At 34.9% G+C, this 13335-nt stretch overlaps 1 protein-coding gene across 4 annotated transcripts in view; it reads right to left on the bottom strand.

Moving 5' to 3' along the window:
• The window catches only part of LOC106869232 (target of Myb1 membrane trafficking protein), a 139777-nt gene that overhangs the window by 34916 nt on the left and 91526 nt on the right, over window positions 1–13335 (bottom strand). For 2 of the 4 annotated variants that reach the window (XM_014914881.3, XM_014914882.3), the window contains exon 6: window positions 11033–11095. The exons of the other annotated variants lie outside the window; for them this stretch is intronic. In XM_014914881.3, the coding sequence (XP_014770367.1) occupies window positions 11033–11095 (63 nt within the window). The remainder of the gene's footprint in view (window positions 1–11032; window positions 11096–13335) is intronic. 4 annotated transcript variants of the gene reach the window in all.

Here is a 13335-nt window from a genome sequence, read left to right as displayed (position 1 = left end):
CAGCAGTTATCAGAACAAAAGCTTACATACATTTGGTGTGTATGTGCGTGTGTGTGAGAGAGAGAGAGAGAGAGGGGGGAGACTGACTGACATGAGAACTAAATTAGGGCTGAAATATTTAATTTCTTTTTTTAACCTGAAAAATGAAAATGTAAACCCTTTATGACTTCAACAATGTTACAAAAATAAGGTTTCCAACTGTGGTTGCTGAAGATGGTAATTAAGGAATATTTTTATTTATTTTTTTCATCAGAATGGAAAATATTCATCCAGGAAATTAGTTGTTATGCTTAAAATTCTAGTGTTGTTCAATATTTACCATACTCTCAGGTGATGGAAGAAGTCAAATGTGGGGGCAAAAAGAAATCAGCAACATTTAAAAGGGAAGATGAAAGATCCTTAAAAGGCAATAGTGCTGATAGATAGAGGACATCCAGTTGAAGAAACCTCAAAGGGACTGTTAATATTCAACACTACAGTCTTAGCTTCACCATAGTTAAAAGAAAGAAACTGAGATTATTGAAGTCGCACAAGAAATAAATGAATAAATAAAATAAAAACATTGTAATCTCAGTGTTTGGTGTAAGAAGATAGTGATAGTTCAGGTCATTACACACACACACAGTAGATTGACTGGGTCTTCTGTTTCCACCTTTTACATCTTATTCAACTTGACTGATTGAATAAGTCACAAGAGATGCAACTTGAATTCCAAGTTCCAAGTCAATCCAATATGTCTAATTTAACTCCATCAACAGCACTGAGTCCTTCCAGCAGTATGTGCCTGGTCTTATTTCAAACAAACACAAACACATATTTCATTTGTTCAACTTCTTTTTTTTCCATGCCAATATGACTTAGACGAGAGTGGTGTACTCTGAGGCAGAACTTTTATGGCAGGATGCACTTCCAGTTGCCAACTCTTATCTGTTTTTTAAATGTTTCTTTTTTTTTAATATATTCCAGAGGAATTCAAAACAGCAGAACTAGCAAACAACTTGCTGATAGGAAAGTCAACAAATATCAGTGGTTGCAGCCCATCCAAAAATGGCAACATCACTATCTTTAGTCACAGCTCATCAGAGATTAAATATTTACATATGGATACAATGATGGGTTTTTACCAGTTTCTGTCTTCCTAAATCCCCTCACATGACAATCGTTGGCCTGAAGTCAAAGTCGAAGACACTTGCTCAAGGTGCTGCACTGTGGAGCTGAACCTGAGGCTGTGTGATTGGAAAGTGAATTTCTTAACTATACAGACTCTATTCAACTGCCATCACTGAAATGTCACTGACTGTTTAAAGCCAATATTCTGTCTGCTTCACAACATGGTGCATACAATGAAAGAATCAAGCAGTCCATGGTAGATAGAAACAACTTTCAGGAACAATAATAGTTTACTGATGCGGAAGGTTGTAGGATTTTCCCCATATTGAAGTTTGATAAACTAAAAAAAAGTTTTTTATACTTCATGGTAAGCAACTAAGGTTGCTATGAATGTGAATAAAAATCCAAATTGAGGGAATGGAGCAGGTAAAATCTAGGCAACATATGTTTCCTAGCTAGCAGATCCTCGGAAGTAATAATTATTCAACAAGGGGCACTCTGCTAGCTACTCATCAGACTGAAGATACCTTAGTTATATAAAAATTACATTGTCATTAAGGAATCCCCAGTTAACTTGCCAGAGATATTTAGGATCCCTTAATGACAATGCATCTTTGGCCTGATGAATAGCTAGTGGAGTACCCCTTGTTGAGTAATTATTGTTTCCAAGGATCTACTAGCTAGGAAACATATGTAGCCTAGAGGTTACCAGCTCCATTCCGTCAATTTATATATATATATATGATGATGATGAATGATAACCCTTGAATAGAATTTATAAATATTTCAATGCATTGTTACATGCATTTCCACAAATCATAGTCTGTATTCCTGAGATGATTACATATTCAAAACTTTCCTGTAAATGAACTTAAAGGATATATATATATATATATATATATATATATATATATATATACTATCTGCCAAATTCACTCACAAGGTTTTGGTCAGCCTGGTGCTATAGAAGGCACTTGACCAGGATGTAATGTAAGGAGGCTGAATTTAAAACCATTTGGTTGGGAAATTAACTTTTTCACCACACAGTCATCCCATAAATAATGTGGTTTTCTTTAATTGCATGAACTAAGAGTTGGAGGGGGATGAGATAAACTACCTGCATCAACTTGCTACAAAAGCAGGTAGTAATTTTACCTTGTACTTATTCTTAGTGCAAGTTTTTAAGAGCAGGGTTCGATTTTAACAGTTATTTTTTCAAAGCTATAATGGAAGTGACAAAAGAGCATGTTCGGTATATTTTGCTTAAGAGTTCAATAAAGGCAACAATGCAACGGAAAGTGCAAGGAATATTAATGCAGTATATATGGGGACTGGACAATAAGTGCAAGCCAGTGTCAACGATAGTTCTAGAAATTCTGAGCCGGAAACTACAAGCTAGAAGACAAGCCTCATCCTAGAAGATCAGTAGAGCTCGACAAGGACATCTTGCAAAACTTGTAATTGTTGACGAACTAGCAGAGGATCTTGGATTTGGTCATTCAACCGTTCATCGATACCTGCGTACCATTGGAAAAGTCAGCAAATTGGGTCGATGGGTTCCTCACAAACTTTCTGAGTCTAATTGTGCATAGAGAGTGAATGTGTGCTTTTCTTTGCTGTCATGTCTCACAAATGAACTTTTTTGGGACCAAATAGTAACTGTGATGAGAAATGGTTCTCTATAAAAAAGTCAAGCGCCAAAGAAAGTAGGTAGGGTAAGGAGAAACACTGGCACTTCAGGACAAAGGTCTTCACCAACATAAAGGTGTTGTTATCTGTTTGGTGGGATATGAAAGGTTTAGTCTACTTTGAGCTTCTAAACCCAAACCAAACGATAACAAAGGAGATCTACTGTGAGCAGTTTGAGCAGCTTAAGTCAGCAATAGAAGAAAAACAACCATTTTTTGTTTCAATACGAAAGGTGTTCTTCCATCAGGATAATGCTCGGCCACATTTGGAAGACATTCCAAAGGCTAGAGCAGTTTGAATGGGAAACAATGCCCCACCCACTATATTCACTGAACATTGCCCCATCTGATTATCATTTATTCTGCAGACTTCAAAATCATTTAGATGAGAAAAATATGAATTCTGTAGACAAGGTCAAAACAGTAGTGGAGGTGTATTTTTTGTCATGGACAAATGAATTTTGGAAGAGGGGCCTTGCAAGTCTACCAGATAGATGGAAGAGCATAGTAGAAAATGAAGAATATATTTTAGATTAAAAGAAGTATTAAAAAAAAAACGCATTATTTATGGGATGATCCAATATATATGTATATATATGAAAGCACAAGTATGGTTGTATTGTTAAGAACTACATAATTTAGTGCTCATCCTCACTGCATGGTACTATCAGCTGTTACCCTCTATTCACACAAGCCTACTTTATGAGTGAGTTGATTGAAAGAGACAAGCTTGTAACAGAAAGATTTGTAGCTAGAAAACAAGTGAAAACATCTCAGTATTCTTCTTTCCATAGAGAGAGAAATATATTGAAATGTGTTTGTATACACTGCACAATGAGGCTTTATAATTTAAAAAAAAAACTGTAGATATTACCTACACCAAATATTTCAAATTGTCCACAAAATAATGAAATTATTGTTCTTATATAGTTACACTAGTTTTATAACAGTAACTATGCATTATATGAGTATCAAAAGGTCTCCACTTTTGTATAAATTGTCACATTCATTTTAGCTGAATATATTGGCTAGTGTAGTTTGCAGTACACGCTAATGTTATTATTAATATTATTAACTATTCCTATCTGTCTAACTCCCATTGTAATCATGTTCATTTTAGCGAAAGGTATTCATTATCTACTTCCTCTTTTTAAAACAGCTATTGTACACACATTTTTCTATCCTGGAGGTAAAAAACAAAACAAAACAATGTCAACTAATAAACAATGTTTCCAGAAGTCAGTATTATGCATATAACAGCAGAATACAATGCTGGGCTTTATTAATATAACCAGAGTGGTACCTCAGTACCCTATGCACACCCGCACATACATTAGATTTGATTTACAATTAAGTAAAAAAAAAAAGCAAAAATAAAATAATAATAAAAGAAAATTGATAGTATAACAAGATTAAAAACTATATTTATCATATAGTGGATATGTAACTCTCCTCAGGAATATGACTGTGTATTATGAGAATGCATGCACACACACACACACACCACATTTTCTTCTGTACAGGTCAAATTTTCCAGATCAAATTTCAAAAAGGTAAGTTCACTTATACACCAAGACGATTTGGGAGGGCCAAATATTCCGTGTGAAACACAGCAGGATTTGGAAAGTCAGTAATGATGTTAGAATGTTTCGTAATGACCTTGGATAGGGTACAAAATTCTAAATGTTTCAGCACCCCTAACAGTTAAGAATATATTTCTGACCTGAGAATGGACCAGGTTCCCAAGTAGGTGATGAACCGGCCATATCTGGCCCAAATCTTCTGCTTGTTTTATGTTCAAAGTGGCCAGACCAGACCTCTCTCACCTACCCTACAATGTCATTCTAAAAATAAACAATCACACCATCAACATTTTGAAGCTATGAAATAAACCATGATTAATTCAAAACATTTGACAGTAATCTGGATGCTAAGGAGTTAAGTGCTAGACTTGATCTTCAAGTTCTTCAAGTCATCTAAATGTATTACTTGGTTGTTAGGCATCTGCTTTTCGATGACGGATGGTTTTTGCATCATGCATCAGCTCTTCAGTTTGTTAGCTGAAAGACTGCTTCACTTTGTCGAGTCGTTCACCTAACTAGCAATAGATCATTCACACTCTCTCTGCTTGCACAAGAAATGCAGTAATCACTGCAGTAAAAAGAGACTGTCAATTTGCACAGCATGGGCATATCACTTGGTTTTGTCCACATATACCATGTTGGATGCAAAAGTTCAGTGAGCACCAACACATTTCTCCAGCTTCTCATCAGTCACCATGCCCTGCCATAGGAGGCTGAGAAAGTGTCACCAGATGTCTTGACTGAATACATCAATATATTTGGTTTTAGCTGTCCTACAGCATATGTAAGGCATGAGGTTACCAGGACTTAGATTTGAACCCAGTTCATATATTAATAGGACTTATTTTATCAGACATAGAAGGATGGAAAGAAAAAGTGTATATCTAAATGTCAAAATTGTAAGCTGTTTCAGATATTCAGTTTGGTGATCATTTATTTTGCTTTCTCTAATGCCATCATTATCACTATTTAGCAATTGTTTTCTGCGCTGGCAAGGGTTGAATGGTTTGAAAGGAACTGGTGGAGCCAGAGGACTGCATCAAGTTCTAATGCCTGCTTTGGCATGGTTTCTATGGCTGGATGCCCTTCCTAATGCCAATCACTTTACAGAGTGTATTGGGTGCCTTTTACATGGCACTGGTATCAGTGAGGTGGCCAAGTAACTTGCAAGACAAGAAGGTGGTGTACTATTGAAGAGGTGGCTTTATGCCAGGTGATGAGGCTGAAATGTGACAGAGTAACAAAAACATATCTTGCTGTACAGGGAATACATGACCACCCCAGTTGAAAGAGAGAGAGAGAGAGAGAGAGAGGAGGAGGAGGAGGAGGAGGAGGAAGGTGGTGAAGATGTGTCAATTGATAGAAAATACCAAAATTGAGAAATATTGCTGTCTTTAGATAATAATTTCTCTTATTTATGGTACAAAAAAAGAAGACAATTTTTTCCTGCCCTTTACTTGTTGCTAATATTGAATTTATTTTATATGAATTTTCTTCTTCTTTGAAGCTTGATTGGTTTTCATTCAATATTTTTATCTATGTGGCTATATAAGCACAGGTGTGACTGTGTGGTAAGAAGTTAGCCTCCTAACAAACATGGTTTGGGCAAGTGCCTTCTACTATAGCTTCAGGCCAACCAAAGCCTTGTGAGTAGATTTGGTAGACAGAATTTGAAAGAAACCTACTGTGTGTGTGTGTGCGTGTGCACACTACTGTTACCCTGCCACAACATTGCATTATAGTTGTAAGCAAGTGTCATCATCAAGCAAGCAGTGTCCTTTGTTTCCGATCTTCCATGAAAATATACCTGGTCATGGGGAAATATTACCTTACATGGAAACAAGAAGGTTTCATGACAGGAAGGGCACATAGCTTCTAAAAATCCACCTCAACAAATTCTGTCTAATGCACGTGAACATGGAAAAGTGGACAACAATGATAATGATGGCTTCAGGTAATCCTTGATCTTTCTTACAATGTGTTAATCCCATAAAAAATTTTCTTAATGTAAATTGAAAAGCAATGAGTAATAGAATGCAAATTATATGCAAAAAAAAAAAATGTTATCCTAAGTACCAAACTAAATGAAATTTGAAGATACTCACTGAAAAGGTGAGCATATATGTGTGGTCATTGCCATGTACATAGCACCTGTGAACTGTAGTTGTGGTTGTTGCCGGTGTCATGTGAATGGCACCTGTGCCAGTGGCATGCCAAATCACCCATTACACTTCTGGAGTAGTTGGCATTAGAAAGGGCATCCAGCTGTAGAAACCTAGCCAAATCAGACTGGAACCTGGTGCAGCTCTCTGGCTCATCAGCTCTAGTCAAACTGCCTAACCCATGTCAGCATGGAGAGCAGACGTTAAATGATGATGATATATATATATAAATATATATATATATATATATATATATATATATATATATATATATATGGAATGCACAAGAAATTTCTAATGTTTATATATTCTGTATGTATCTGCAAGCACTTTGGGGTTTCTATATGTGTTTGAATAACTTCTCCAAACAAGTACAGCGATAATAAGAAAAAGTAATAGATGCATTTGCATTTCAATTAAAAGATATGCATTCAAATTATATGAATTCCCTGATAACCATCAAATAAAAATGAAAATAACAACTTCAGCAAATGCAACACACATATGCACACATACACATATAGAGACACAATGAAATAATAAAATACATGTTTATATCTGCTCTTTTCTAAAGTAACTAGGGCATAAAGCTCTACATAACTCACGAGTTATTGAAACACAAGCAAAGAGAAGAGAAACCAGTCGTTTAAAATAAATCTGAGAAGAGACAGTGGTATTGATTTCTTCAAAGTTGATTCTGATGCGTTACAACTAAATATAAAAACAAAGCGCATCAGTCTGTTTAATAAGATTATGTCACTGCTATTGAAACTAGAAAGTTGTAGTTAATTCATTTTTTTTGTTTTTACCTGGAAATTACATATTATCCAGAATTAAGAAGTAATGGTTATTAGAAGACATAAATGAACAAGAAAAAATTGGCAAACATAGTTTGGGACCTGCAGCAGGTTAGGTCAGTTTGACTGATGGAATTTTCTCTTCAGTTTTCCTTGCTTCCTCATGCATGTAGCAGCATGTATGAATATGTGTGTGTGAACATACATACATATGTATGTGTGTGTGTGTGTATGTGTACACACATATATGTACTTGTACTGATGCATGTGTGCTAATTTGGATTACAAATCCATTATCTAAAGAGTTTGCACAGCTGGCCTTGTCTGAATAAAAAACCTAAAATGAATAATTTTCTTTTTTTTTTTATTGATCAAATATTAATGAAAACTGCAAGGAAAGCATTTGTTTTATTCTCCAAGGTGAGCAACATAACATCTACATGGTAACTGAGAAATCTGTATTATACAATATCAGTTTTAAAATTTTATAACAATATCCAGAACATTAACACAGACTTGTATAAGGAGGTGAGATATTGCTCATAAATGAAGCACTACGGCATGTGGTATTGGTGCAATTAATGTGAATCTTGAAGAACGAACTGATGGATACTGTGTGGAGGGTAAGATGTGGCAGGGAAGTTCTATCAACAGAACAGTGGGTTTTAAATGAGGATTGCATGTATAGTTTGTTATGTGGTCAGGTTAGAAAGTGAAAAAAAGCATTTTTAAGAGGTGAGAAAGAGACAAGTGGGTACTACATACCTTTATGAAATGATTTATGTCAAACTGACAAGTGTATAACCAGTAACAACAATAAAATGCAGGTGAAGAGATAAATTTTAAAAAATTCAGGTTATGATTTAATGTTATTGTTGAATGTGTACAGTCAGCTCTGCTCGAACAGACATTATAATGTAGTAGGAACGACCCAAATGGTTTTGTATCCTCATATGTATGTTATGAATTAGTTTGATGAGAGGCCTCAATGTATACTTTACCGTGCAATGAGTACAATTTCATTGTTCAATCACACTCTGAAGGCATATTGTTGTAAGATTTAGATCTTACATCACAAGGTTTTTCAATTTCTAAAAGAGAATGGAATTCATAGCTTGAAGTTGGGAGCTGACTATTGCCATGGGCTACTAGAGATGAGATGAATACAACCAACAGCTCCTTCATTTCTAAAATTATGGCCAAATAGTTAAAAGGGTATTGAAATGATTTAACTTGTGTTTTAAGAATATGATATCTTCAACACAACTTTTAAAAGGATAGTCCTAAGTAATTCTTGCCTGTATGTCAAGTTAACAATGCATTCAAATATTAGGAGAAAAATATGTGCATCCGTCAATAAAAAATACATTAGTTGCTATTTTGTTGTTGTTTTCTTGTCTATAAAGGAAAAAAAGTTTGCCATTAGTGCTCAGTAAAAGAAAGGTGTGCAGTTTATATGCTCAGGCTAAAAAAAACCAAAAAAAAACCAACAAAACAACCCTTTTATACTTGGTAAAAGCTAATAGCTTTATGAATATCTTCTTTAAAAAGCGATTCGGGTGTCCTTATGCTTACATTTTACTTTGCAGCTTCAGAAATTATTTGATAATGAAAATAATTTTAGCTTAGCAATTTATACATATCATGAGTAAGTTCTCTGGACCAAGCACAAAATCATTTTTGAAAGGAAAGGAATCGAATTGAATCAACTGAATATTATGAATAGCAGTATATTATTGGTAATATATTTTATTGATTTCAGATTGATGAAAAGTAAAATCAATTTTGAACTCTAGATGTACAAAGATGACACTAAACAGTAAACATTCAGTTTGTTAACAAATCACCAGTGTACGGTATCTTTCCCAGTTTATACTTTTTCCTACAAGAGAAACAAAATAGAATGGGTTATCTCAACAAGGGGCAACCAACTCTGGCTCAGCACATCTACAAGTGATGGACTATGGGATGGCCCCATGATATTAGGGGTACTTGCAAATATCAAATAAGCAAGTATGAATTGGCTGCAAGCCTATAAAGAGAAACAAGAAGAATTGGTACTTCTCTCCATCATTATAAAATAGCTCAAATTTCCCTAGGTGGGTCCATCTGATGAACCAGAGACACCAAATAATAATCTCTTAAGCTCTGATGCACTTTGCAGATCACCATGTGAGTAGAAAAGGCTCTTTCTGAACTATTCTCTGGAACCCTATACAGTCTTGCTTAATTTTTAAATGTATTTTCTCATTCCATTGGAGTATTATCAAGAGAGGTTGCATAACAAACAACCATGTATTTCATATTACACCACCCAAGTAAAACAATGTTATAGCTACAACAGCATCCAATTAATAGAATGAACGCCCCATCTGTACATAAATAGTATGGCGCCAATATAGGGGTAAGAGTCACAAGTTAAAATCCTTGCCTGAATTGACAGAGAAGGCATCATGGGTGGACTTCAACAGTGTGACTTTTTGGTTGCATTGATCAGCTACCACCTGTTTCAAGCTGAGCAGCTCCCAGCTAGTAAGATGCTTATCTGTCATGTCTGTTTCCTCCATAAAGTATATGGAGAGAGGTAGGCAACAGTTGAAATAACAAAAAAATCAACCCCTATATCAAAGTTCTTTGTACTGATATTAAAAATGAGACTTTACTGTCCAATTTTCCATGTTTGCAGAAAGTCTGACAGAAGTTGAGACAGATTTTCAATGGCTGACTGCCTACCTTGTTGCCAACCCTTACGTGTTTCCAAGCAAGGTAGTATTTCCTCATTGCCAAAGATGTTTTCCTGGAAGATTATAAATGAAGGACACTGCTTGTATGATAGTGGCACTCATTATATGATGCCAAGACAAAGAAACACACACACACACATTAAAAATATGAGAGGCGCCTCTCAGTTTCCATCTATCAAATCCACTCACAAGTCTATGATTGGTCCATAGCTATAGAAGACGTTTGCTCAATGTGCCACTCAGTGGAACTGAACCTGAGAAACTACATGGTTGGGAAGCATACTCCTTAACCTAAAAAATGACAATACCATCCAAACTGATATCATTCACCATTGATTAAAAGTGTGGGAGAGTATATCAGCCTCAAGCTTGACCAACTATAAAAGGGTTGAATATTGAGAAAAAAAAAAGAGAGAAACAAATAAACAAAATAACGTTGAGAAAAAAAAAAAAGCTTTAAGCAAAAGGAAATATAGTTAGAAACATATTAGCATTATACTGATTGGCTAGACAACAATTAGAGCTAGACAACAATCAGTCATATTTCTCTTCTTTAGCTTTTTCCATATAGACAAATAACTAGAAAATATATAGATATCATGTATATATATATTTATATATGTATATATATATCTAAACTCCATCCATTTTGACAGGTTGGTGGGAACTATGGATGAAAGCAACACAGAAGTGAGTTACAGTTGATATGAAGAACGCCTTGAGTTTTTCACAGCACAGTCAGGCAATTAATGAAGCCAATATAGTCGAACCAAAGCCATGCAGTTGGACGTTATGCAAGCCTGCTTTATTTACAGATAATAAACAAATTTAAGTGCTTCTTTCAATTTGTTAGGATCCGTTTTTTTTTTCTTTTTTAAAAACTGGAGCCCATGCGTGTCAAGGGTTTATATATATATTAAGCTCAGAGTAACTTTGGAACCGACTTACAGCTTCTGTAGACATTCCTCTACTTCTGCTAAGGGTTGGGGCTTGTTCTGATACAGGAGTTGTCTGGAATAACACAAAAAGCAGAACTGGAGAAACATTTGTAAACTAATATCAGGAAACCTGGCATCAGTTAGAGGTGGAAAAAGGACAAATAATAATAATAATAATAATAATAATAATAATAATAATAATAATAATAATAACAATAATAATAATAGTAACAACAACAACTTAAAAGATTAAAAGAAACATTTATTGATTCCTGACAATAAAAAATCAAGTTCATATTGTTGGAGAAAGAAAAAAAAATGTAAGGTGCCATCAGCCTTGGTACTAAAAATAGAAGTACAACAACAATCTGGAATAAGAAAGTCAGTTTAATTGAAAGAACAATTAATATTTTGCAAGAAATAAAATTATTACTTTAATCTCAACTTTGTTACAATATTCTTCTCTTGGCACAAAATACCATTGTGGGTGCTCTCAGACTATTGATAGATGTGAGCAGGTTAGGGTGTTGCACTCATGATTACTAGATTGTGGTTTCAATTCCTGGACTGGGCAGTACATTATATTCTTGAGCAAAATCACTCCATTTCTCTTTGTCTCAGTCCACTGCAACAGACTGGTGTCCTATTTAGGAAGATTGTTGTGACCTTGATCACTTATATGCTACGGGAACCGGATAGTCAGTCCTATGAGTCCTAAGGCTCAAGACAGTAACATCAAGAGATTGATGATTATGGTCATATATGTAATGGAGGTTCCACAAGATATAGTTTCCTTGGGATGTGTAGTGACAGTGCCCTACTTCTAAAGATGGTGACTTGACTGTCAGGTCCTCATTAGAGGATGTTTTGCAGTTTCTACTACAAAACAAAATAAAAGACAGTGCAATTCTAATGTGAGGTGTTTAGGCCATGGGTGGAAGATAAAGGGAGAAAAGAAGACATCTTCTTCATACACAGAACATGTTACTGTACTGAATGGCTTGCAATTGTACTTTTGTACTTAAGGGCAAGTCATCATATATATGGATTAGTTAATCATGAGCTCTCAAAATGTGAGTAGTTAAATTTAATACTTGAGTTATTAAACTAGTAAAAAATACACATATAAATTTAAACTGAAATACAAACACTTTTATAAATATCTATAAAAAAAACAAAAACTTTTGAAACATTAGTTTGAAAATTATTTTTTTTTCAAATAGTAATTTTTAAACTATAAGTTCTCCCAAAAATGCATCTCAAACAAACTCTTTTCTGAAAATCAATCTTTCAACTATTATTTTTCTGTGTCTATGAATATTACATATTTGCAAGTGATGTTGGGCAAAGACAGCTTAATGTTTTTTTAAACAGAAATGTGTCAAGGTTTATTTGTTTGTTTAAAATACATGCTTGAAACACATTCAGTCTAATTGTAATGTAAAAGTGGATTATAAATAACTCTAGATCTTAGCCAATCATAACAACTGAGCAATTACTGTTTTAAACTTCATGCTACCTTCAGATAAATGAAAGGGATGCGGGGGGGAAGAGAGAGAGAGAGAGAAAGAATGTGTGTGTGTGTGTGTGTGTGTGTATGTGTGCACGCACATATGAATGTGTATGTATGTGTGCAGGTGGGTAACCTGCCTTGTGCCTGGTTAGAGGTTTCAATATTACTATACAGCAAAATTAAAATATATTTTAAATATATAGTTTTTGCATATGAAACTCAGTAAGTTACTCTACATTACAATATAGTGACCCCACATGACTAAACAGGCAGCTAAGATTGAATCAATGATACAGAAAACTAGCATCACTATCAGTCTACCAACAGCAAAGGGAATTTTTCCTGAACTTCTACTCAATAACACTTGATAGTTATTATGAAGACTAAGATTTAGTTACAATGGCTTGGTTTTTTATTTTTTAAAACTTTTATTCAGGAAAAAGGAAGATATCCTCAAATCATAGCCATGGCTTCAATTCTAGCAACAGAGCAGATTCTGCTAAAGGTAGCCAAGGTACCAGGTGGTGCTGTTAAACTGAGTGATGGATTAAGACTACCACTCATGAAGGCCATGATGGGATTTGAAATGAGAATACAAGGAGCTGGGACAATCATCATATCATCATCATTTAACACCTCTTTTCCACATTGGCATGGGTTGGACAATTTAACAGGGGCTGGCAAGTCAGAAGACTGCATCAAGCTCTACTGTCTCTGCTTTGGCATGGTTTCCACAGCTGGATGTGCTTCCTAATGCCAACCACTTTACCAAGAGCACTGGGTGCTTTTTATGAGGCACC

This window comes from Octopus bimaculoides, chromosome 2, assembly GCF_046866305.1.
Source record: "Octopus bimaculoides isolate indiv1 chromosome 2, ASM4686630v1, whole genome shotgun sequence".
In the NCBI taxonomy this organism is placed as follows: domain Eukaryota; kingdom Metazoa; phylum Mollusca; class Cephalopoda; order Octopoda; family Octopodidae; genus Octopus; species Octopus bimaculoides.
This window is presented reverse-complemented; position numbering and strand designations above follow the sequence as displayed.